This window comes from Canis lupus, chromosome 17 (genome assembly GCF_011100685.1).
Source record: "Canis lupus familiaris isolate Mischka breed German Shepherd chromosome 17, alternate assembly UU_Cfam_GSD_1.0, whole genome shotgun sequence".
Lineage (NCBI taxonomy): Eukaryota > Metazoa > Chordata > Mammalia > Carnivora > Canidae > Canis > Canis lupus.
Window position 1 is genome coordinate 15,483,139 of NC_049238.1, and position 26,671 is coordinate 15,509,809.

Below are 26,671 nucleotides of genomic sequence, written 5' to 3' on the forward strand. Positions count from 1 at the left end.
AGGAAGGGGGACTGATAGGACTTGGGAAGAGCTGGAGGCCGGGCCCAGGCCCACTCTGGCCTCCGGGGTCCAAACCTGGAAGGGTACCGCGGCAGTGGGGGTGGGGGGGGCGGGGAGGAGTGGGGGGGAGGAGTTGGGAGAGGTGGCCTAGACGAGGGAAGGGGCCGCTTCTGAAAGCAGAGAACAAAACCTTCCTTGGAAACAAGCGTGTAGTGTGTATGCGTGTGTGCGTGAGTTTATTTAAAAACAAACCCGCTTAAAGGGGCCGCTCCCTCCCCCACGGGTCCGGCCGCCGCTGGGAGTTTGCACGGAAGCGGGACAATTCCGCGTGGGAGGGAGTCGCCAACGCCCCCCAGAGTGCTGCCTGTCTCGGAACCGCTCGCCCAGGCCCCGCGGGCTCCAGCACCCCGCCCCCCAGCCCGGGGCCCCGGCCCCGCGCGCAGAAAACGCGGCAAAAAGGGGCGAACGCGGCCGCTGCGGCCACAGCCCCGCAGCGCCCGCCCAGGCGCAGACTCCCCAGTCGCCGCCTCTCCCAGCCCCGCGGCCTGGGCCGTCAATCAAGCTCGGAGGCCCCGCCCCTGGGCTGCAGCGGGCGGCCAATCAGAGCCGAGCTCCGCAGCGATGAGCTCAGCCGGCTCGCTTCCCATTGGCCGGCTATATTAAGAAAGTGGCCGAACTCTTTAAATAGCGGGCGCTAGGGCCGCAGCCCGCATCTGCCACCGCAGTCCGGCCGTAGGCGAGGCTCTCGGGTGCCGCTGCCGGGGCCCGGGCCGAGACCCAGAGGAGGCCGGGGAGGGACTCGGCCGGCTCCGCCGCTCCGCCGCTCCGCCGCTCCGCCGCCGTTGGCGCACAAAGGCGCGGACCCCGGGCCCGGGGCGGGGAGAGCGGCCACCGCCCGGCGCGGCGCGGCGCGGCGCGGCTCGGAGACGCACGGCGCGCCCTATGCCCCCGCGCCCCCGCCGCGGCAGCCCGAGCGCAGCGAGAGGTCGCGCCGCCGCGGGGCCCGGGTGCAGCCGCCGACGCCCGCCCGCAGCGCGCAGCCCGAGGTGAGCGGCGAGCGGCGAGCGGCGAGCGGCGAGCGGCGAGCGGGACGGCGGCGCGGCGTCCGCGGGCCCCCTCCTGCTGCCCGGCCCGGCCCGCTCATGGCGGCCATCCGCAAGAAGCTGGTGGTGGTGGGCGACGGCGCGTGCGGCAAGACGTGCCTGCTGATCGTGTTCAGTAAGGACGAGTTCCCCGAGGTGTACGTGCCCACCGTCTTCGAGAACTATGTGGCCGACATCGAGGTGGACGGCAAGCAGGTGGAGCTGGCGCTCTGGGACACGGCGGGCCAGGAGGACTACGACCGCCTGCGGCCACTCTCCTACCCGGACACCGACGTGATCCTCATGTGCTTCTCCGTGGACAGCCCCGACTCGCTGGAGAACATCCCCGAGAAGTGGGTGCCCGAGGTGAAGCACTTCTGCCCCAACGTGCCCATCATCCTGGTGGCCAACAAGAAAGACCTGCGCAGCGACGAGCACGTCCGCACGGAGCTGGCGCGCATGAAGCAGGAACCGGTGCGCACGGATGACGGCCGCGCCATGGCCGTGCGCATCCAAGCCTACGACTACCTCGAGTGCTCGGCCAAGACCAAGGAGGGCGTGCGCGAGGTCTTCGAGACGGCCACGCGCGCCGCGCTGCAGAAGCGCTACGGCTCCCAGAACGGCTGCATCAACTGCTGCAAGGTGCTATGAGGGCCGCGCCCGCCCCGCCTGCCCCTGCCCCCGCCGGCGCGGCGCCCCCTCCCGGGCCCGCCCCCGCCGCCCCCCCCCGCCGCCCGCCCTCCAGCCTCGAGCCCGAAGACGGGGAGACCCGCGCCCTCCCCGAGGCCCCCAGCGGACCGCCCGACGGCGGCTCGGGCCCCGGCCGCGGGCGCCCCCTCTCCAGCGTCTCTGCGCGCCCGGCTGTGCTGCACCGGCCCGGGCGCCTGCTGAGTGCCGAGGGCCCCTGAGCGCCCTTTCCCGAAGAGCCAAGCCGCTTCGGAGCGTGCGGCCGTGTGTGTGTGCGATTTCCCCGCCCCACGTCCCCCCGCCCCCGCCTCTGGTCCCCGGAGGAGAGCTTGGCGCCGGGGTGCGGCCGCGCCCCAGCAGATGCTCGCCCAGAAGCGGCGAGCGGCCGCTGTCCCTTGTGTGTAACATAGACCGCGGGAACTGCGGGGGGGCGGGGGGCTGGGGAGGACGGGGTGTTCTATAAATATAGATATAATTTTATTTTCGAAGGTAGGATGGTGTTATTTAATGGTGGCGGTGGGTGGAGTGACAGGGCGCTAGAACAGCTCCGGCCCACCCTGGGGCGGGCGCCCATCCAAGCGTGAACAGGACTTGGCCAGCTTTCCAACCCCTGGGAAAACCTTTGCGACTGCCGTGGGGCTGCGAGGACACAGCTTCCAGACTCCGGTCTCCTGCGGGCCAGCCCCGGGCGCACCCCTCACCAGCCCTGGGCCGGAGGAGGGAGAGAGTGCTTTGGGTCTTTCTTTTGCCATAAGCGAACTTTGTGCCTGTCATACAAGTGGAAATCGTTCAGTCCAAGAAACTGATGTTATTTGATTTATTTAAAAGCTAAAACTTGTTCGGGTTTTTTTTTTTTTTTTTGGAAAGAATTCTTTGCACAATTGTTTTATTGTTTGACACTTAATGCACTTGTCATTTGCATAAGAAAGTAGCATTCTGACCACCCCTGTACGCTGTAACCTCATCTACTTCTGGTGTTTTGTTTGTTTTGTTTTTTTTTTAAAGATGATGACTTTTAAAAAAACAAAGAGAAAAAAGAAACCACTAATTTTTGTTTTCTAGAAAAAGTGGCAACACTGTTTTGCGATTTTATTTGTGCAGGTATGCGCACTATTTTGATAAAGGGCAGTAACAAGTATTGGGACCTATTTAACTCCCCCTTCCTTTTTTTTTTTTTTTTTTTTCTTCACAAGGCAGTCTCAAAAGCTATGTGAAATTTTCTCTGCATCTCTGTACAGAGAATGAACCTGCCCCTAGCCTCTCCTTTCTTACCCTCCCTTCCCCACCCAGTGGTACTTCTACTAAATTGTTGTCTTGTTTTTTTATTTTTTAAATAAACTGACAAATGACAAAGTGGTGAGCTTATGATGTTTACATAAAAGTTCTATAAGCTGTGTATACAGTTTTTTATGTAAAATATTAAAAGACTATGATGATGACATTTATAAAATGGCTCCTGTGATTTAATAGTGTGTAAGAATTTATCCTCTTGAATTTGGGGCAAGGGGTGACTATTGCCAGACAAGATACTCTCTGGCTACCACTCCCATTTCCCTGATAGCATTTGTGGTAAATGAGGCCAAAATCCCTTTGGGGGATGAGTGAGGGTTGGGTGGCCAGGGGAGACTAGTTACTCCCGTCCCCATCCCAGGGGTAGGTGACTGACTGGGGCGCCCAGCCACCCAGTGCCCAAGCCTTTGACTTAATGTGCACTGTCTGTATGTCTTTAAAACACCGCGTCTAAATCTGTGGGGCCTTTGCCTCCTACTTCTTGAAACTTGAAAATTTTTAAAATTTTGCACTTTAAATTTAATTCACATTTTTTTCTTAATCACAGGTGTGGGGCCTGTCTAGGAGGCTGGTTATGGGGTTCCCTTCACATCCTCAAAGGGAGGGTTCCACAGCACCTCATACAAGATTATAGGTGGTTGCTTTTGGGACTGGAGCTCTGGGGTGGAAGTTGGGGGAGAGCCGCAATCGTGACCGGATTCTTCAATCGTTGAACTTTGATCCGCGTGTATGTCTATACAGAACCTAGAATGCTGTACTCTAAGTTCAGAGAATGGCCATATCATGGACGGAACACTGGATGTTTGGGGTGGCTGTTATTTAAGGTTAGGGCAGCCACATTTAGAGATTTGATCAAGATGAGCTCCAATTTCAGACACCTAGCCAGCTGCAGGGGGTCTCAGAACCAGTGGGGCAGGGCAGTTATATTTGGAGGCCACATGAGAATCCTGCTCTGGGTGTGATGGCTCAAACCTGCCAACTCTCAGCAGCTGCCAGGGAAAGTGGCTCCCCTCCCCACCTACCTAAGAGGTGTGGTTTTGTTTTTGAAATCAGCACTTTCTGGCTTTCTTGCACTTAGCTGCTACTTCTCCCTATTTCCCTCTCCACTCAGGGCAGAGACCCAGAAGTTTCTTTTTGAAGTCATTTTCTCCTTCCTCCTCCTCCTCCTCCTCCTCCTCCTCCTTCTTCTTCTTTTTTCTTCTTTTCTTCTTTCTTTTTTTAATTCATGAGAGACACAGAGAAAAGCAGAGACACAGGCTCTCTGCAGGGAGCCTGATGTGGGTGGGGCTTGATCCCAGGACCCTGGGATCATGCCCTGAGCCGAAGGCAGGTGCTCATCACTGAGCCACCCAAGCGTCCCTGAAGTCATTTGCTTTAAAGCTTGGGGCTTCTATTCCCTGTTTCTCCCCAGACTCCCAAGGGCTTTTGTTGTGTGAGGCAAACCTGGTTGCCGGTGGCCTTTCACCCACTTAAACCTGGCCAGAACAGGGCCTCCTGCGCAGCCAGGCCCATCAGCCAACAGACAGGAATTGTCTGGGCTTCTCCCAAGTGCAGAGTGGGAGATGGTCCCCAGGCTGGCTTCTTCCCTGGGCTACGGCTTGCCCCCTTCCTTGGCCCCTTAGCCCCACTCAACCTCCATCCCCAGAGCCTTCTTTTCCTTCTTCATTTTAAAGACAGAACTTCCCACTGAAAAACAAAATGTTGATTTGCGGGTTTTACAGCTAGCAAATCCTCTGTACCAGGGAGTGCAGGACTCTGTGAAGAGCTCAGGCTTGGGCTCAATGCCCAGGACTCAGCTTTGTATCCAGCCAAGAGCCTGGAGACCCAGCCCTCTGAAAGGGCCTTTTCTGGGTTTTCTGGCTGCTCAAATCTGCCTGGTACCTATAATCTGGTTTTTTTATTTTTTGAATATTTTGGGGAGACAACCACCCAGATGACGCATGGCGGCCTGAGTTATGCTTGTTTTAAAATGCATGGGATTTAATAATCCTGCCGGAACACACTCTTCTTGCTGCATTAGGATCCAACTGGAAAATATAAAGACGAATTGCTGTAGGCTGGAAAATCAATTAGGAAAAAGAGGTAAAACATCTGGTGTTACTCTTAGGATATGAAAATTCATTTTGCACATTTAAAATAAATGTGCTGAGTTCATCTAATTGCCTGTTGAGCTGTTTCATAGAGAATAGTAGGGTGTTTCATTGATCCTGGGCATTTCATAGCAAGGGGCACTGGTGCAGGTTTTCGTTTAATCTTAATTCTAAATAAATCTGGATTGTATTTCTAAATTTTTTTTTCACACGTGAGTACTTCTTTAATAGTGTACTTAGAATAGCAGTTTTCAAACTTCAGCATGCACCAGAATGACGTGGAGGAGGGCTGGTGAAAACCCAGATGGCTAGGCCTAGCCCCCAGAGTTTCTGATCCAGTAGGTCTAAGGTGGGGTCAAAAAATTTGAATTTCTAGCAAGGTCCTAAGTGATGCTGACACTGCTGGTCTGGGGGCCACACTTTGAGAACTACTGGCATGACATAAGGGAGAGTCCTTGTCCACCCGCAGAGGAGGGAAGTCATCTAGTAGGAAAGTAGCTGGAATTCCTCAGATTTGGGGTTCTCTCCCTGCAGTCCAGACTTCCTTACCCCAGAGAGTGCAGCACTTTCCCAGTGATTTCTTTCTAGGACAAACCGAACACACACACACACACACACACACACACACACACACACACCCCTTATCTTCTTTACATTCTTGTGCAAAGGGGCTTTCACACCCTCCTAGAGATTTATTTCTGCCACTCCTGAATTCAAAATGCAACTGCTCTCTATAATTCATTCAACGTTGGCACCTACTTCGTCAGTGTTGCCGAGATGAGAGCACAAAGGCAAATAGGGTAAGGCCCTGGGCCTGGTGGGCTTGGCAGTTCCAGGGAATGCATTTGCTAGTACCTTGAACACAGCCTGCTCAAATGGCATTAGGCCCAGGATCCAACAGAAGCCTGGGAAGTTAGGGAGGACTTCATGGAGGAGGGAGCATTGGATCTGAGTCTTAAAGCAGGACCCAGTAATGTGTACCAGGTAGGAGATGCAGCTTCTTTGTATTACTAAGGGGCCTAACCTCTGGGGGATAAAGCTCTTTTGGGTGAGAACTACCTTTTACTTTTAGGCCCTCTGGCGTATATTTCTTCAGCAAAGAAAAATGATGTGACCCAGCCAAGTCACACAGAGCCACTCCCCTGCCCTCGCTGTCCACACACAGGCCAGGAGAGAAGTTTGGTGATGATCGTTTCATTGTTTTCTCTGTGCCTTCCAGGGATGTGGGGCTGAAACAAGGGCGAGCTTTGTGGTAACTGCTCCCGGGAAACATGCAGCCTGGGCTCCAGCCACAAAGGGACCTTGTATTCCAGCCTGTAGGGGGACAGTTCCTCCCTACTTTCCTTGGTCCGTTTTCGGAGGGAGCACCTGGGCACTCAGGCTGCCCGTCCCCCGCCCCCAACTCTCAGAATCCCCTTTCCTGGCCTGAGAGGTAAGCAAGCATCTGGAGCACCCAGTTCATTCCTTCCTGCCTATTCTTTACTTTTAACTATTTCCTGTTGAGGGGATCCCTGGGTGGCTCAGCGGTTTAGTGCCTGCCTTTGGCCTGGGTACGATCCTGGAGTCCCCGGATCGAGTCCTGCGTCAGGCTTCCGGCGTGGAGCCTGCTTCTCCCTCTGCCTGTGTCTCTGCCTCTCTCACACTCTCTCTCTCTCGTAAATAAATAAATCTTTAAAAAAAATAAATATTTCCTGTTGACGAAAAGTCTCTCTCTGTGCTTAGCATTATGCCAGGAGCTTAGGACTCAGTAGACAAATAGGCAGGCATCCTCCATCCCCTTCTAGAGCTTTCTGTCTAGCAAGAGGTCTGAACAAGCAATAATAATGATGATGGTGAGAGCTAATATTTCTTAGCTCTGCATCAGGTCCTATTCCAAGCCCTTAATTTGTATCGGTTTATGTAATCTCAGTATTAGTTATCTGTTGTTGCATCACGGATCATCTCAAAACTTAGTGGCTCAGAACATTTACTACTCACGGTTTTTATGAGTCAGGAATCCTGACACGGCTTACTTAGCTGGGTGCTCTGGCTCAGGGTTCCTCCTAAAACTGTAACCAAGGTATTGGCTGGGGCTAGATTTATCTCAAGACTCCCCTGGGGAAGCATCTGCTCTCCAGCACACTCACTTGGTTGCTGGCAGGATTCAGTTTCTCACTGACTGAGGCCACACTCGGCTCCTTGTCATGTAGGCCTCTCCGTAGGGCAATCACAACATGGAGGTTCGCTCTATCAGAGCAAGTGAGAGAGAAGAGCCAGAGGAAGGGAGAGTAGGGGCAAGACAGGCATCCAAATCTTCTATAATCTAATCTTGGAAGTGACATCCCATTACTTTTGCTGTATTCTATTTATTAGAAGCAAGTAACTGGGTCTAAAGCACACTCGGTGGGAAGACATCACCCAAGGGCATGCACACAAGAAGGTGGGATCCTTGGGAGCCATTTTAGAAGCAGTATACCACAATCTCTATGACCGTGCTCAGGTAGGTACTGTTTTCCTCACTTCCTGGTGGGATAACTGAGCCATAAGAGGTTAGACAACTTGCTCATGGTCATAGAACTCATACATATTTGAATCCAGGCTGTCTGGGTCCAGGACGACAACCTCACATATATGGTGGAATAACGATTCGAGAAAAATCGCCCTGACTGCCGTGTGGAGGATGGATTAGAGCAGGGAAAGCCGGAGGCAAGTAGGTCAATGAGGAAGACTTTTCCCTGTTTCAGATAGAGATGAGAAGGCCTGAACCAAGGCACCAACAGGAGGAGAGGGTAGATCGGAAAAGCATCCAGGAGGTAGAAGGTATGGGAATAGGAGTGGGAGGCGCTATGCTGACCACCAGCGTTCTGGCTTGGGTGCCATTGAGGATGCTGATGCTATTAGTGTTAAGGCAAAAATAAACAGAGAATGGGCAGATTTGGAGGCAGGGCACCAGATGGCTGTGTTGAGTATGGTCTTATATGCACAGAGTATGGGGTACCTTTGGATGAACACTATCCTTCTCATTCTCACCTTCCTTCTCAGACCACAATCCATGTACTTTCTGTACAGTTAGACTAGTGTGTGCTGTTCAGGCCATGAGGAAAGGCTGCCATCGACATGGATGAGAAAAGTCTCCCCCGAAGGGAAGAGACATTCATCAGATCAAACTTCTGTGGAAGGAAGATAGGTTTTAGAAAGTGGAATTTAGGTCATGAGGAAAGGGAGCTCCTTTGTCTCCCTGAGGAGTTGCTTTAGGTAATTTTAAGGTCTTGCTGTGTGACGATGGGATGTGGGGAGAGAAGGAGGCTTCTGCTCTAAGCGGGTGGCCAAGATAGACAGAGATCCTATGGGCCATCCAGGTCAGTAGGCTTCAGGAGAAATTTTAGCCAACAGCCAACTGCAACTTAAAACTGGTAGATTATAAAGTTCCCTCTGTTCTTTTATCTTTTTTTTTTTTTTTGAAGATTTTACTTATTTATTCATGACAGAGAGAGAGAGAAAGGGAGAGAGAGGCAGAGACATAGGCAGAGGGAGAAGCAGGCTCCATGCAAGGAGCCCGATGTGGGACTCCATCCCAGATCCTGGGATCACGCCCTGAGCCAAAGGCAAACGCTCAACCACTGAGCCACCCAGGCGTCCCTGTTCTTTTATTGTTTTAAAAAGATTTTATTTACTTATTTATTTGAGAGGGAGAGAGAGTGTGCGTGAGTGGGGGGAGGGGCAGAGAGAAAGGGAGAAAGTATCTCAAGAAGATTCGACTCTGAGTGATGAGCCTGACATGGGGCTTGATTTCATGACCCTGAGATCATGGCCTGAGCTAAAACCAAGAGTTAGGCGCTCAACCACTAGTGCCTCAAATTCCCTTCTATTCTTTTAGAACCTTCAACAAAGTCTGGCCAAATGTTCTAGCCTGGCTTTAGCTCTGCTGTGAAGAACGTCATTCATGTCTGGGCAGGTGGAAAAGAGAGGCAGCACATCTGGGGGCTCCCATCATGGTGGTTTCATCTGGAATCAGAACAGGTCTCCTCAGGATAAAAGAATTCTGGGATAAGATTTGTGGTCGTGATGGTCAACTGTCCTTCTCTACATGGAGAGTGGTTTCCTCATGGCCAGCCACAAGTCAGGATGCCTAGGTGGCACTGTCTGGCACATAGTTGAATGGGTTTATGGGTCAGCTGAGCAAAGAGAGAGCCACCAGAGCACAAGTGGCAGCAGAAGTCTTGGAGAAGGGATAAGATGCCCTGGGAAGAGTATGTAGAGGAAGATTCTGTAAACTAGATCAGAATCTCCATAGTGAGACTAGAGCCCATGTCTGCTGTGTCCCTGCTGTGTCCCTAACACCCAGTATGATGTTTAGCACATACTGGTACCCCAATAAGCAGCGGAAGGAAGGAAGGAAGGAAGGAAGGAAGGAAGGAAGGAAGGAAGGAAATGACAGAAATTTAGGGATTACTAACTTTTTTTTTTAAGATTGATTGATTGATTGATTGATTGATTTTAGAGGCAGGGCAGAGAATCTCAAGCAGGCTTCCCTTTGAGCACAGAGCCCAGAGTGGAGCTCCATCCCATGGCCATGAGATCATGATTTGAGCCGAAATCAAGAGTTGAATGCTTAACTGACTGAACCACTTCAGTGTGTGCTAGTCAGGCCTTGCTCCCTAGGGAGCACCAACTTTTAAGAGAGCCAAGGAAGTGACAGAGATTGGAAACAGCTGCTGTGGGGATCTAGGGGAAGGATTGTTAAAGAGTGGCTGGGGTGCATGGAGGTTCCAGCGGTCCTCAGGTGCCAGGAAAAGAAGGAAGCAGGGAAATTGTTGTTTTGACATGAATTCATGTGACGCAGCAGTGATGAGTGACCTACTATTTTTTCACAGGGGCTGAGTCCAGGGAGGTTAAGAAAGTGCTCCCATAAGGCAGGGCTTTGGGTGCTGACAATACCAACTGAGAGAAGGCCTTCTCTGGATCCCACAGGGTGCTTGGCCCAACAAGCTCTTGGGGAAGTACTCCCAGGGATCCTGGGATGAGCTGGCAGTAGCTGGAGCACATTTCCAAGGCTGTGGGCCACCCTCTCCAGGACCGCCTGGGTGGCTGGATGTGCTCAACCACAGTCACTGTAGGCTGAGCTTGGAGCGTTGGAGGAAGCTGGGTCATTTTGGACTCTGGGTTGGGAGCTTGGCACGACTGGCCCAGGTTTTTCAATTTAGAAATCGTGACCTGAAAGTACCATTCTAAAGGTTATAGAACCAAACCTTGGGCTTCTAGAACTCTCTGACTTCTGTCCCCTGGTCGTCATTTAGAGCTATTTTCCTTCTCTCTTGAATGCTGAAAAGGGAAGAAACAAATGTTACCAGAAGCAAGTTTCTCATCACTTTGTTAATGATTGATGTCATTTCATTCCAGAACTTGTTTGACCTTTGGATAAACAATTGGAACCTTCTGGAGGCACCTAAAAGGAATGCAGGAATGCATTTGCTATTTAATGGTAGAAAGATTATAAATGAGACTCTGACAGAATAAAAAGTATTATTTATATGAGTGCTAACAAAAAGTCACTTGTAAAATACACATTCTTCAGCAATGGCCAAATAAGGGAAAGGGTAATATCTGGTCACATAACCGAGCTGACTCTGTCCACGGTAGGGTCCATCTAACCATCCATCCCCCGTCTCTAGGCTGAGCCATCTTGTGGCTACAAACTTCCTCTGAGGAAGTCTAGAATTGTAGGCCACATGGAGAGCCAGACTCCAAGCACAAGATAACACCAACATAAATTAGCCAGCCTGGTTTCTCGGAAGGTGCGTTTCGCTGTGCCAAGGGAGAATTGTTCAAAGTTTTTACTTCATGGGTAATGGTAGGAAGCACAGACTGTATAGTTGGTGGCCTGCCAAGTTGGAAAGAACAAATCAAGATGAACTGCAAGGAAGGCAGAAACAACTCAAAGGGAAAAGGGTTGCTAATCAGACTTAGAAAGCCCTGAGTTTTCTAGCAGGCTAGTGTGGTCCAGCCTCCTCCCAGGACGCGGTGGCCAACTAGCAAGGAGCCTCCCAGTGAGCCAGGAAAAGTCAGAAGGCTCAGCACCGTCATAAGCGGGATGCAGAGGAGGCCTCAGAAGTAGCCTCAGCGAGGGCCATGGACCCTCCTGGGCATGTGTCACCTTCTCGTCCTCAGCTGGGTGTTGGAGGAGCTTGGGGCTCATGGAGCTGGCCGAGAACCTCAACAAAGAGGGGACGGGGTGGGGGGAAGTGGTTCAAGGTGTGTCAGAGCACCTGCCTCGCTCTATTGCTCATCTCCCCACCACCCCAGCAGCAGGACAAGGAGTGTGTTTAGTGGGAAAATCAAGGATTGCAGGCAGAAACTCCAGCTCTGTCTATACCATCTGTGCATTTTTGGGCCAATTACTTTTATTCTCTCCCACCTCAGGTTTTCTATTTGTAGGATGGAAATAATTTTGAAGATTAAATAAGATCAACCCAAGTACTCGGCACAGAGCCCAGCTCATCCTAAGTCCTCAATAAATCTTGGTTACGTTCCCTCTTGTGGGTTCATCTTAGCACTGTAAGCGCCAAGCAGAATTGGAATAAATGTTGCTGCATAAATGGATGTATAATAATAACTCTTTTGTTTGTCAGGGACTCTTTCAACTGTAAGCTCCTCGAGGTATCACATTGTACCCATTTTTTGCAACCCCAGCACCTGGTGTAGGATCTGGTACATAGTAGATGCTTGGAGAGGTTACTAAATAATAGCTTGAGCTCAGAGGGTCGTTGATAAACTGGGGATTCTCAGGATTGCACAGGATGGATTGGCACTCACGAAGGAAGTACCCACCACGTGGGGCCCAGGGGACATGGTACCAGGAACTGAGATCCCTGAGTGCTGAGGGAGGTCTGGGAAGCAGCAGGCTTTCTTCCTAGGAGCACGGTGTTCATGAGTCCTCAGCAGGGGCTGGATTGGCACTATATCAGTCTGTTGACCCATTGACACAGAATGGGGAGCAGAGGGGTCCAGGGCACAGAGCTAGGGAGAGCCTGCCCAGCCTCGCCTTGTCGACATGGATGGAAAGAGATGGAAAGAGAATTGGTAACTTCTACAGGTGAAGCAAATGCCGGGAAAAATGCTGACAACTCCTATGTGATCAAGAAATGTATGCTGGAAAGGTCCAGCCATTAGCACCGTGAGTACAAGACCAGGACAGGGCTGCTGTGTTTGTAACCTGAGAAAGTGAGTCCTTGCCTTTTATGAGCTCAGCAAAACCAACAGACCCCACCATGGGAAGGGAAAACAAAGAAATGAGCCTCGATCATCTGACCACAGTGCCTCTGAGAGCAAGAGCCCAGAGCTCTGTTTCTGCAGGAATGTACCAAATGCACCGCAAGTGAGCTGGTAATCGCTTTAAGTCTGGGCAAACTGGTTCTCCTGGCAAGAGGTGGGAGCCGAGCTTAATTAGACTGCAGGATTTGACCGGGGGAGAGGCCTTTGTTTGGGGTTGGCTCCAGTTTTTGTTTTTGTTTTTGTTTTATTTTGTTTTTACTTCCTTGTTAAATAAGAACAAAAATTGCATTGTCTAGGTGGAAGCACAGGGCAGGGGTGTGGTATGGAAATTCTCATTGAGAGGTAAACTCTCCACATTTCAGATTTTTCAGAAAGCTGACCCCAAACTTGAGTTTCTGATGATGCTTGACTTTGATGGGACCTGGGGCAGGATCCTGGGGAGGGTTGGCTGCTGAATGGAGACTTGGCCGGCTTGCTTTGGCAGGTTTTCTCCAAGGGACTTGGAAATAGATTTCTGTATTGACTCGGTTGTGCCAAATACCAAGTTCTGAAGAGTCCGGGCCACACTCGGAGGTCTGTGGCCTGGTGGCTTCCAGGCTTGGGGAGACTGTGTTGTGGTGGTCCATTGTGGAAGGCGAGGTCAGGTACAGTCACCTGGCTTACCTTATCTGGAAACAGAAAGTCTGATTTCAGAGTTTGGGCTGGAAACAGGCATCTGCGATGGATCCCTGAGGAGGTTGGGGATGTATCCTCTTCAAATCACACAAAGATTTGTCAGGCCCCTCCTTAGTGACTAGGCCACGAGTTAAAATGTCATTTGAGTTCCAAGAGATCTGAATTTTTTTTTAAAGATTTTATTTATTTATTCATGAGACACACACACACACATACACACACACAGAGACAGAGAGAGAGACAGAGACAGAGACCCAGGCAGAGGGAGAAGCAGGCTCCATGAAGGGAGCCCAACATGGGACTCGATCCCGGGACTCCAGGATCACGCCCTGGATCAGCCTTGGGCTGAAGGCGGCACTAAACAGCTGAGCCACCGGGTCTGCCCAAGAGATCTGAATTTGCCTCTTGGAGGGAGTGGACCAGGTTATCAGGTCCTGGTGGTCCAGGAACTGGAGAGCTAGAGGATCAACTGGGCAGGGCAACCAGGAATGGGGTTCAGGCCCCAAGGGAAAACTTTCTGGGTTCCTTCTCAAAGACAGACAGGTTAAGATCTATGCGTGGGATTTGATCCAGCTCCCAGCTGGGCCCCTGGGCCTGGAAATTAGTCTGGTTCCCCATCCTTGGCAGCCCTGCAACCTGCCCCTGTAAGTGTCTTGTGGAGGGTGCTAGGTTGGATGAGGTGGCAGGTTTGGGGTGAGCACAAGAGGATGGGCTCAGGGCTCAGAGACAAGTGGGTCTGAGAGCTCTTCCTCAAGGAATGGCCAGGGCTTCCTCTTCTGGGGAGACCTCCTGCCTTTTCATACACACAGTGATGTGACTTTAAGAGATAAAGCCCATCTCGATCCAGCTTATCCTCCTAAGCCTGTGCTGCTCAGGAGCCCAGATCTGATGGGAGGAGGAAGGTGTGAAGGCATACCCGTCTTTCAGTTGCTTCCTAAAATGAAGTTCTTATGCCCCCTCCATCTCCCCCTTGTCTCTCACCTTACCCTGGCTTCACCCACCATTCACAGCGAAGCTGGCTGGAAAGCATCAGGACCATGCTTGGGAAATCACCCAAAGGCTGCTGGGTCCATTCCACACATGTGGGTTGTACACCTACTGTGTGTCAGGTCAGTGTGAGCAGGTGTTGGCAGGGGCGAGAGAGCACCCAGCTACACTCCCCATCCCTGGGGAACTCTCTGTGGTAACGCTCCTTTCAACATCTGGGTATTTCACTAAACAGACAAGGAGGCAAGGCTGCCACCATTGGCATCCTCCAGTGTTTGTTTTTTGAGAATAAACGAAGTATTTGAAAGGCAATAGTCTTCCCATTCCTTGTGAGTAGTGGCTGCTTCTCTGGGCCTTTGGGGCCTACCTGGGTGTTGTTCTGCAGGCCTTGGAGAAAATATCACTTCCTATGGGAAGCTTCCTCTTGACCTTTCAAGACTGGATGAGATAGCCCTTCTATGTGTTCTCCAGCACCTTGCCTTATGTTGATCTCAACACTTATCTATCCTATTCCCCAAACCACTGACAGCCTGTGAATTCCTGGGGACTGAGACTATGCCAGCATGCTGGCTGGGATGCAGTGTGCCTCTGGTGAGTGAATAGTTATTGGTCAGGTCTGTGTGGTGCCTCGAGGGCAGAACCAACAGAAGTTCAATGGGCAGATTATGGCTCAAAAGAAGAAGGAATGCTATAGGGGTCAGAGCAGCCTAAAGTGTCATGAGTCAAAAGATCATGAGCTCCCTGTCATTGCACATGTTCATGCCACAGCTGGATGCATCTAATCTAGAATGTTGTGGGCGATTTTATTTTATTTTCAAATTTTATTTATTTATATTTTATATGTATATTTTTATTGGAGTTTGATTTGCCAACATATAGTATAACACCCGCGTTCATCCCGTCAATGCCCACCTCAGTGCCCGTCACCCAGTCACCCCATCCCCCTGCCCACCTCCCCTTCTACTACCCCTTGTTTGTTTTTCCAGAAGTAGGAGTCTCTCATGTTTTGTCACCCTCTCTGATTTTTCGTGGGGGGTTTTAAGTACCAGATGGGTAGAGCTTTCAAGAAGTGAGATCTGCTGAAAGTGGTCCCTGGCGCTAGGGAGGAAGAGGAGGAAGGAAGGGGATCTGGAGTGAGCTGGGGCTGCTCCTTGGAGAGGTCCCTCTGAAGGCACAAGCCTTCAAAGCAGAGCTCAAATGTCATCTGCGTTCCTTGACATCTTCAGTCTCCCTCTTCTGTTCAAGACACATTGTTGCTGCCTTTCTTACCATCCTCATCCCTCTTTGGTGGAGTCTTTAATGATATGGTTCCCATCTAAAATGTGATCTCTTGGAGTCCAAGAACATGTCTTATAATTATTTGTACCCCAGGCATCTAGACCCGGGCCTGGCTCAAGCACCGAATAAACTTTCATCGAGCCATGGACCAAGTGAAGACCTTCCATGTGAGACCAAGAGCTCGCGGAATTAACAATCAGCATAGGTGAAAAAACTCCAAGGAACAATTTTGTATTGACCTGTAAGACCTTCAGAGACAGCTGTTTGATGAAGGAACCACTGGGCAGTTTGCTGGCTGGCAAGCCATCTCTGACGGGTTTAGGAAGAACTGAAGCCATGTGCTTCTTCCCCTGCCTGAATGGAAGCACCACGAAGGCTCAGCCTTTGATCACTGCTGGGCCCTAGCTCAGGGCTTGGTAAATATCTGCAGAATGGAAGCATTTCAGTTGCTCAAGTTCGTTTTCTTAAAGCAGATAGAAATGGTGTTGATTAACTTGTCCTCAAACTGTGAAGATGAACTTCAGTGGGAAGAATTTGCACAGAATCAGAAGATCCCCAGAGCCAGAGCCAGCTTCATGGGCACGCATCACCACTGCAATCTTGAAATTGCCAATTTTTGAAGAGGGAGCCCATGCTTTTTTTATGCTGGATCCACAAGATATGTAGCTGATTGTGCCCACAGAAGTAGACGTTAATCCACAGCAGGGACCAGTAGAAGTTGGGGGTGGCTCTGGAAACCCACCTGGCAAACTGACCCGCCTTGTGGCCTCTGGGCTGGTCATGGAGGCTCCTGGGCAGCCATTCAGGTGCTGTCTCCCGTTTCCTGCTTGATCTGAATCTGTAGCTGTTTCTCCTGCTTAGTTCCCTTTTTTTTTTTTTCCTCCTGCTTAGTTCAATCTGCCCTGAAGTGACTTCAAGAAATGGCAGGGCAGCCATAGTCAGTGACCTCACACTTCTTGTTGCTGCCAGCATGCTGTCACTGGCTTGGGAAGGGCTCTCTCCCTACCAGCTAGACATGTGTGTGGCATATTTTATAAATAGTGGCTTCATCAGTATGGTTCTTACATGGAAACCAGCACCCCCCACCCCAACTCTTTCAAAGAATTTAGGGCATTTTGCTCGCTTGGCTGGAGGACGTTAAGTGGTACCCTGAGAGTACCCTTTGCTGATGCCAATGACTTTTTAGTTCTTTAGGGCTGAATTCAAGGAATCTTCTAGCTAAGAATGAGTTTAAGAAAACTGGAGCACCATCTCAGGGTGGGGTGATTTTTCTCTCCCTCAGAGGTTCAAGGACTTTGACCTTGGCCAGCTGGGGCCCTCTTGCTCCTCCTGGAGCCCAAAGCCAGTTCATTTCTCTTAGGGAGACCACCAAGTTTCATGTCTATAAGCTAGTGAGTGTCAAAGTCTCACAGGGAGAGCACTTCTCCATCCCAGGGATTGGAACCCACGCTGTGCCTGGCAGCATGGATCAGTCACTGGTAGAGTGACATTTGATCCTGAGAAAAGCCACCTCCCTCCCCTGGAACACAAGATAGGTAATGGCAGGGCTTTGCAAAAGCCATATCCATACTGCCTAGTTTCTGTTGCTCACTGTTTCTTGCTATTCTGGGATGGAGCCCAGGATGGACCCAGCAGGGCTCATGATCTCCTTGAAAGGTGCTTTCTCCGAGTTTCCAGGCTTACTTCAGGGTGTCCAGTGAGCAGGCCTTAGCGAGTCCTAGGCATTGTTCTCCCTGGAACTCTTCTGGCTCAGGTAGGTCTCACAAACAGGAGAAATGCATATCAGGCTTTTCAAGGTGGCCCAGAGTAGTTCTTGGCCTTTTCTACCACTTCTTGGAAACCAAAAAAATGGGAATTCAAGTGAAAGCATAGAAAAAAGAAGATTGTGAAGGTAGATATTTACAACCACAAAGTTGATATCATTAGAATTACTATTGTTTTCTGTCAAATAGTATTGTTTTTAATTTCCATATACTACTGGATGTGGGAGGGAGACCAGAGGTCATTCGACCTAACCCCATCATTTTAAAGATGGAAAACTGAAGTCCGTGGAGGTTGGAGGGCTGTCCAAGGTCATGCAGCTCATTTGGAGCAGAAGTAGGAACCCAGGCTGCTCCCGGCACTGCTCTCTCTCTCTCTAACATAAAGTTCTTAAAATACTTTAGTTCTTAACTAAACATTCACAGTTAAAGATCTGAGAAGTAACTGGAAGGGCATATGTTTCCAGAACATTGGCACTAGCTTCAGTAGGTTTTATGGCTGTTTGTTCTTTCATTCCATGATCTGTTCATCACCAGCTCTTCACTGAGCAACTGCCTTGTGTCAGGCCCTGTGCTCAGGACTAGGAATGCCAAATAGGACCAAACATGGTTCGTGTCCTCGGAAGCAACTTGTACTAGGAGTCTGTGTGCAGGCGCCTCTAGCGAGATGCTTCCTCTGTAGTATCCTTTATAAGAGATCACTTTGCCTTAATATCAACACTTCCAGTTAGGAAACCTGCTTTAAGAGATCTGGTTTAGAGACTTTGGAAGTCAGAGATGACAGTCCCAGAGACCTATCAGGTGGAGGTGTCTTTCTCAGCTTTATTTTAAGCCAAAGTAGGAGGTGGATTCCTGGGCCAGAGCATGCTGTCCAATTGGCTGATGGAGGCATCTATGCAAATGACTAGGCATGAACATATATAAAATCGGACACACACACACACACACACATACACACACACCCCTTGCAGTATCAGATGAGAAAATGGAGACTCAGAGTAGATTAACCACTTGGCTAACTAGCTAATCAATTCATCCAGAGAGTTAGCGAATTCCTTAAATATTTAGTTTATCCAGGAGCCGAAACATGGGAAGGGGTTTCCTTTAAAATAGCTTCATCTGAAACGTCACTGCTTCTAAGATGACATCGTGGAGGGGCATCAAGGTGGTGTGGTCTCCTATTGTTCCTTCAATAGAATCCCAGGAAGTCACGGATATTATGGGGGATTTGAAGTGACTAGAAGTCAAATCAGACTGTTCCAGATGCCAATTGCTCCCTCTGACAAAGGCTTGAGACAGCCCAGCTGGAGCTGGGGCAGGTGTTGGGGGAGCCACCCCGCCTCCCCACACCTTCTAGCCCAAGATGTCCCTGGGAGCTTGCGGGGTGGTGGGCAGGATCAAGGATGGGTTCAAAGCCTGTGGCTCTACCACAAAATGTTTTTGGTTTAAGCATGGGATTATTGTTCTCCCTTCAAAGCCCAGTGATAAAAGCTGCTCAGGAATGCCCTGCAGGGGCAGGAGGCTTTGATGCTGCAGGAAGGCCAGGACCCTCCCTCCCTCTATAAGTAGCTCGGCCCATCCACAGCCTCGGAACCAAGGGCTTCTGGAGTGGGAGAGACCTCAAGGTGACAGTCCCAACTTCCCATGGATGTTTTTTTTTCTTTTTCCAGAATACTCTGCCCCCGTTTGCCCTCCTCCAGACACAGGACATGTGCTCCTTTACAAAAGCACATTTCCAGCCTCGGACAGGGCAGCCCTCTTTTTTTTTTTTTTTAATTTTTTTATTTATTTATGATAGTCACAGAGAGAGAGAGAGAGAGAGAGGCAGAGACACAGGCAGAGGGAGAAGCAGGCTCCATGCACCAGGAGCCCGATGTGGGATTCGATCCCGGATCTCCAGGATCGCGCCCTGGGCCAAAGGCAGGCGCCAAACCGCTGCGCCACCCAGGGATCCCAGGGCAGCCCTCTTGTATTCCCTACAAGCCGACCTCCCGGAGCATCTGCTGCCCCGTGGAGGTTTGAGTGTGGTGTCTGAGGTTGGAGGTCCCTGTTGAGTGACTGTGCTCCAGGCCAGTCCTCCGCAGGGCAGCTCTCGGCCCTTCCTTCCAGACCTGGCTGCAAAGCCCTCCCTCCTCTCTGCACGGAGGGGGGGAGGGCGGATTCTATGGCTTCTTCCTCCAGGGTTTAGTTAGCAGCCCAAAAGCTGGGCTGTGTTCCTCTTGGAGTCCGAAATTCCAGCCGGAGGCACAGAATTTTCTCAGCATTTTGGAGATCGCCAAGCACACACCAGCTCCAGCCGCGGGGCTCGCTCTGCGTGGGGCCTGGGCCCACGTGTCCGCACACACCAGGCCTGCAGGCGGGAGTGGCAGGAGTAGGCCCAGATCCGTGGGCGGGGTAGCCTCCCCGGGTCTGTGCTGTCAGGCTCCACCGTTAACCATGGGGGGCCTCCCTGGCTTATGTCTGGATAAGATGCCCAGGCCGAGCTGGGCTGGGCTGCAGGGCAGCTGGGGGAGCTTTGGGGCCGAGTGTGACCCTGACGCTCCAGGGTGACCCTGCGGCGGGTTCCTTAATGAGCTCTCCCAGGCACTTGGCCTTCCCTTTCGGCTCTTCGGGAACATTTATATTCAGCAGAGTAATCCTGGCGAGAACCATTCTTTCACTGCCTGCATAACTGGACCAGCAAACCCCCCTGGGGGTTATTTGGACAAGCGTATAAAGGATCTCAGGAATGTGACCTGACCTAGTGAGCTCAGGGGAAAATAAAGGAAAGCATCTTCAAGGTCCTTGGGGATTAAGTGGTGAGCATTAGGGGTGCGTGGAAGAGTCTGTAATGGGTCCTGTTTCTTATGCACTGATAGAGGCCTTGTCTTAATGTCTTAAAGCAGGAAGAACAAGAGGGATCCCCTTCTCCCCCCGCCCCCTCCCTGATCGGCTGGGGAGGCCCGGGCAGGCCGAGTACACTTAGGAAAACGCTGTTTACACTTCCCTTCTACACACAATTCTACAATGACTGAGAATTAATGTTTGTGCTTGGGGGGATGTGCTTGGGGTGTGAGGGAGAGAGATAGAGAGAGAGAGAGAGAGAGAGAGAGAGAGAACGTGCTCATCATTACCTATCTGGTGAACTGAGAGAATGAGGAGGCTGTCTGCCCCTTACACTGGTGGGGAGACCTAGAAAAGACCCAAATGTTGTGCCCCAGAGCCCACGTGCCACATGGTTACTCTGCTGATGAACAGCCCGACTCACACGATCCCGTCAGGCCAACAATGTATTGGGCTGGAACTATACTAAATAATTCAGGCTGCAGAGCAAACTGCCAAGGATTGTGGTTTCTCCCAAATGACCTAACTGGAGAAGAAACTGCAGCAGACCACTTTGTGTCTGCTCAGGGAGATGGCTGGGGGTTTTCCTCAAGTAGGGAGGGAGATTCACTCTGTAGATGTTGATCTATGGAGTTGCTCTCAGGGAAAGTCGTAGAGCCCAGCTCTGTGCAGCCCTGGGTCTGTGTGAGGAAGAAAAGCCCTTCTGAACTCCGCCTCTGCCTTAGACAGAGTGAGGATCCTCCCACAATCTGGGGACCCTTCTTGGTAGCAAATGCTCTGTCTAGATCCCAGCCACTCTCAGCCCAAGGCTGCAGTCACTGTGTCTGTTTCCGGGGGCGCAGAGGCATTGACTCCTGGTGGATGAGCCCTGCCCAAGCTCTGGGTGTCTGCAGGCCTCCCATTAGCCACAGATGGTCAGGGCCAGGGCAGAGCAAATTGAATCACTATACAGCCTGAAGAATTGGTTCCGGGGTTCCTTGATGGTTTTATTTCCCAACTTGTATCTCCAGCTCTTAGAACTGAGGCTAGCACAAAGCAGACCCTCTGTATATCTTTGCTCAAAGGATTTATTTTTTATACTTTTTAATATATTTTTAATAAAAATATTTATAAGATATTTTTCTACTTTAAGATTTTATTTATTTACTCACAAGAGACACACAGAGAGAGGCAGAGACATAGGCAGTGGGAGAAGCAGGCTTCCTGCGGGGGCCCCAGTGTGGGACTCGATATCAGGACCCCAAGGATCACAACCTTGAGCCAAAGGCTCAACCACTGAACTTCCCAAGTGCCCCTTTGCTCAATGGATTGATCAAACAATATATAATAAGTCCTTCTTTACCTCAGTAAGCAGAGCTCAGACATCATAGACTTTCTTCAATGACTTCTAAAATTGTTGTTAGTAAATCATGTGGAAGAGCATTATTTGTATCACTAGTTATATTTTGACTTTTACATTTTTTGCCTCAAATCTGTTTTATTTGCTGGTGAACAAAAATAGGGAAGGGCAGAGGGGAGAGAGTATCCTCTAGCAGACTCCTCAGTGAGTGCAGAGCCTGATGCAGGGCTCTATCCTCTGACCCCAAGATCATGACCTGAGCCAAAACCAAGAGTCTGACATCCAGGTGACTGAGTCACCCAGGTGCCTCAGAACAATTTTTATATTTTACTTTATAATCCTTTTTAGAGGTCTGTATGTGCTCCCATGTGAATATGGCACTTGATCTTTGCAACAGTCTTGGGCGGTAGGAAGGATGGTGCAGCTTTGTTATCCCCATTTTCCTGCTAAGTATGTTGAGGCTGGAGGTATCGCCATCCACACAGGTGAGGGGAAACTGACCTGAGCTTCCACACCTGATGCTTTTCTACTGCCCTAAACATGGAAGCCGGGCCTTCAGAGTGTATAATTTTTCCTTTGTTCCACTAAATGAGAGGTGGCACTCAATCTGGTCCTCATGGAAATGCTGTTATAAGCCAGATGCAGGCCCCGAACAACCCTGCAATTACCATGGAGAGGGTGTAATTTGGGGAACTCAGCCTGGGTGGGCTTTATTCTAGAAATCTCACTTGTGATTAACTCTACTATTATCAGACAAGATTATGTGTGGGAAACAGAAGCAGTTGGTTTTGACTCTGTCCCTGGCTCAGAGTCAGGCTGTACTCTGTGCCCCCTGGGGAGGATGCCCTGGATTCTGTGTCTGAGGCCTCTCTCCTTAAAGCTGCCAAGTGAAACACAGGTATGATGGTTCCCAGAGTGCCCCCTGCACCTGCTGGTCTTGGAGTGACCTCCAGGTCCTGGTGGTGGCCACTCCTCCTCCTCCCCAGGTCCTGGGCAGTGCTCCAGCCCCGCATGGAGCCTGGCCTGAACCTGTCACTCTACTTTGATCACCAGCAGTTAGTTGCTGTTGGAGGATGGTCAAGTGCCAGTCCTGATGGGCAGAGCTGCGACTCCAAGTGGGAATCTGAGTTGCAGCCTTGGTGGATGAGCTATTTCACTTGATTTTTACCAAAATGTGCTGTCCTTTTCTGTCCCAGTTTCTAACCCATAAAAGGGATGTTTGAGCCGCTGCCATGTGATATTCTTGTGGGGTAGCATGGAGATTGACAAGCAGTGAGCTCCTGCTCTGTGCTCTGTATTTATCTTCTTTATTCTTCAAAAGCACCCTCTGGGTAGATATTCATGCTCCCATTTTACAGTAGGAGGAATTTATACATGGAGAGAAAACAAAGCAACTCCTGACATTTGGAAGCTGACCTTCTATTCATAGCTAGCCTGTGTTCTCCTGTTGGACATAAGTGCTCTCACAGAATAGCAGCTGCACACAAGGCCCCTCTGAGCCCAGACACGACGGAACCAAGCAAGGCCACTTCATTTTGTCTAAGCACATGGACAAGGTCCCTATGCCACCCACAAAATAGGACGTCCCCTCAAATGAGTGTTGGCAACTTCCTTACAACTGAATCTTCGTCACAGCCTTCCTCATAAACAGATTTGTTGAGACACCCAAGCGTAGACCTGTCCCCACTTTCTATCAACATCCAGTCCAAAGCAAACTCCCTGTTCCTTAGACCTCCCCCAAACCACCCAGCCAAGCTCAGATCGTGTGATCAGTTCTTTCTAACACCCTCTCACTGAGACACCCCCACTGTGTGTTCCTCTTCACTGTGATGAGTAATAAGCCCAACTTATTTAACTACAGGTATAATCTTGCTGCTCTTTCCAGAGGATGTTGACACTTGGCCAGAGGTCACAGTTGATGGAGGATGAAGGCAGGATTCAAACTGAGGAATCAGGCTTCTCTGTTTCCAGAGCCTGTGTATTACCACGTGGGACCTCCATCTGGAAGAGCAGTGAAAATGCGTCATCTCAGGGCAGGATAGTGCTCCAAGCTCCCAAGGGAGGCTCCCCATCAGATGAAGGCCCAGAGCTCTGGCGTCCACTCATGGTGGCCTCAACTGCGGTATTTACCCTCTAAACTTCCCATAAGCTCTAAAATTGTTCCAGCTAGGTGGCTTTCCCCTTGCTGTTTGGAAAAGGAAATAGCAAACTCAAACACCCCTAATTCATCATGTGGTCACACCCATTGGCCAGGCCAGCAGCACCAGGATGCCCATAGCCTGCAGGGTGACTGCCCCACCCACCTCCATGGCCCAGCCTCTTGGTGCCTGGCGCATGGAGCCTTCCATGTGTTCTGTTGGCAAGGGCAGCTGAAACCCCTTTCCCATTATTGTTCTTTGTTCTGGCGATGTCTCTATAGTGGTGTCCTTGGTCCCAGCAGGGCACTGGCCTGAGATTGAAGGACCAGCCATTCTCACAGACCTTCTGGAGCCCAGCAGTCAATGTCCCCGATGGCTCATGACCCAGAGTTTGGCATAGCTCCCACCTGAGAGCATCTGGCACCAATACCAGGGTAGCATCCTTCTCACCACAGCTGCTAAAATAATGACAATTACTGTGGCCATCCATTACCAGCACCATTTGCAGTGATTGCACTGTGCCAGGGCATTGTCTATACTTCCGTGTTCCTCATAAAACCCTGCTAAGGGGAATATTATTATTTCCATTTTACAGATGAAGAAACTGAGACTCAGAAAGTTTGCTACTAATCTAAGAGGACAGATTGTAAGTTGCAGAACCAAGATGTGAATCCAGATCTGTCTCCAAACCACTCTATTTCTTACCCTCTCTGGTCTCTGAGTGTCTGGCTACCTGCACCCAAGTACCTGCATAGACTATTCAAGACTACGGTGGATGCTGTCCTCTGCCAAAGCACTCACCCAGGACAGGAGGACTTATCTCCCAGTTGCTGGGGCTGCTGAGGCAGCTGACCTCTCTGGGAAGTGCTTTGGGAAGACAGGTGCTTTGCTCAAGATTATACCCCTTCTAGGAGATGGTACACATCAAGCCACTGGGCAATGGGGGCAGATATTAAATTCTGACACTTGTCCCACCTGGGGATAATTCTGAAGCGCCATCCCAACTTCAAAGCTCCCTATGGGATCAGCTGAGACCTTGTGATTGCAGCGCTGCCCACCTCCTTCTGCCCAGTCCCGCTTCCTTCCTTCTCCCATGGATGGTCATCGTGAAGGCGCTCCTTAGGAAGCTTCCTGCACACTGTTCCTTGTCACAGTCTGCTTTCTGGGGAGTGCAAGGATGTTTTGCAGGATTAGCTGGAGCTTGCAGATTTATGCACTGGCTTCTGCTAGCAGTGGCATTGTCTGGAGGAGGACAGTGTCCCCAGCAGGAACGACAGGCATTCTTATGTCCTTGGCATCAGTCGGCATGGGCTGAAGGTGGAGAATTAGTCAGTCTAGGCCCTCACCTGTTTCAAAGAAGTTCTCTGCCACAAAGCCCTACTGAATATATGTAGATAGAGCAAGAAAGCCCAGAGTTAACACTTACTTAAAAAAAAAATCCAGATTAAAGGGTTTGACAGTCTTTGTTTTTTTAAGTAAATTAAAGATATCCACTTTCATAATTTAACCTCAAAAACATAGGTCATCTACAATGCCTTGACTAGGGCAAACAGTGTGGTAACAAAGACATTACTATCCAATTCTACAAATTCATCATCTGTTTAGCTCTTTTTTAAAAATATATTTATGAGAGACAGCGAGAGCGTGTGTGAACAGGGGGAGGAGCAGAGGGAGGGGGAGAGAGAGAATCTCAAGCAGATTCTGTGTTGAGTGCAGAGCTGGATGTGGGGCTCAATCCCACAACCCTGAGGTCATGACCTGAGCCAAAACCAAGCAACTGCATCACACAGGCATCCCATCATCTTCTATTTAGTTCTAGCCTTTGTGCTAGGGTTAGGGAGACAGATAAAGAAAACCCTGTCTGCATTGCATCTTTTGCTTACCATCTAGTAGATGAGGTTGACATCAAACCAGCCATAATAAAAAATACAATGATGATAGTTTCAAGGGTCCAGACTCTGGTTTAAAATGTTAAATGAAAAAAAATAAATAAGTAAAATATTAAATAAGGGCACCTGAGTGGCTCAGTCAGCTAAGCATTTGCCTTTGGCTCAGGTCATGATCCCAGGGTCTTGGAATTGAGTCCTGTATCAGCCTCCCTGCTCAGTGGAGAGTCTGCTTCTCCCTCTGCCTTTGCCCCTCCCCACTGCTCATGCTCTCTCTCTCTCTCTCAAATAAATAAATAAAATCTTTAAAAAATGTTTAAAAATAAAATGTTAAATGAAAAACACAGTAAACAATATATTTCCATACTTAATTCTATGACAGTTATGACTAGGCAAATAAGAAACTTCAGCATCCCGAGTGATTCCAAAAAAGAGTATGATTTAGGAATTTGCTCATCTTTCTCTTTAGCTCCAGGCAGACCTCATTTAGCTGAACATCCAGGGGTTGTGGCTGCCCAGAACTTTTATGGAAAAGCTTCTTGAGGATATTCGCATATAATTTGTGGCCCCCTGCCAATGTCTTAAGAGATATTGCACTAACATATTAGTTGTGTCTCTCTTTCCTACTCAACAATCTGTAATGCCTTCCCTTCCACTCTCATTGCCTACTGGATTAAGGTCAATCTCTCTCCTTCCGTTATGCCCTACAAAACTTTTGTTTGTGGTCCAGTTGGTCTAGTAACTGGACCTCAAATTTGGGGAAGCTTTCTGATCCTTCTGGTCTCCCTGCCTTTGCTCATGCTCACCCCTTCTTGGAATGCCTTCTACACATCTCTTGGCCAACCTACCTAGAGCACAGCTCATAGGTCAGCCAACACTTTACCTCCTCTGTAATCTTCCCTGGACACTGCACTTGAAGTGACCTTTAACCTCTGAAAGGTCTTGTATTGTCCCTTTGTAGGACGGTAAAGTCCTGTGACCCTGTGGTGGCCCTTCACTGTGGCCTTGACCTGTCATTTTAATGTGTTTTGTCACTCAGTGTTCCAAGAGTCTATAAGGTCCCTAGCAAGACCATGACCTAACATGGAAGGGCTAGGCTTCGGGTCCCAAGAAGTGTCCTGGAGGACCTTTTGGGAGCAGCACTGCAACCAAGCTGGAAACGAGAAACTGCTGCTTTTATCTCTTTATGAAGATTTTGTATGTTTGGTGCTCTAAATATTGAACAGAATCAAGACAGCTACTTTGGGGGATAGAGGTAGTATTTTTCAGTGTTTTTTTTTTTTTTTTTAAAGATTTTTATTATTTTAGAGAGAAAGAGTGAGAGAGAGAGGGCATGAACAGGGGAGGAGCAGAGGGAGATAATCTCCAGCAGACTCTGCATTGAG

The 26,671-nt window shown here is 50.0% G+C and overlaps 1 protein-coding gene across 1 annotated transcript; it reads left to right on the top strand.

Annotated features, from left to right (window-relative positions):
• The first annotated feature begins 719 nt into the window (after positions 1-719).
• Positions 720-1,793, top strand: RHOB (ras homolog family member B). The gene is given in 1 exon segment (NM_001287052.1): positions 720-1,793. A coding segment is annotated over 1 exon segment (591 nt). The 5' UTR covers positions 720-1,142; the 3' UTR covers positions 1,734-1,793.
• Positions 1,794-26,671: the final 24,878 nt, after the last annotated feature.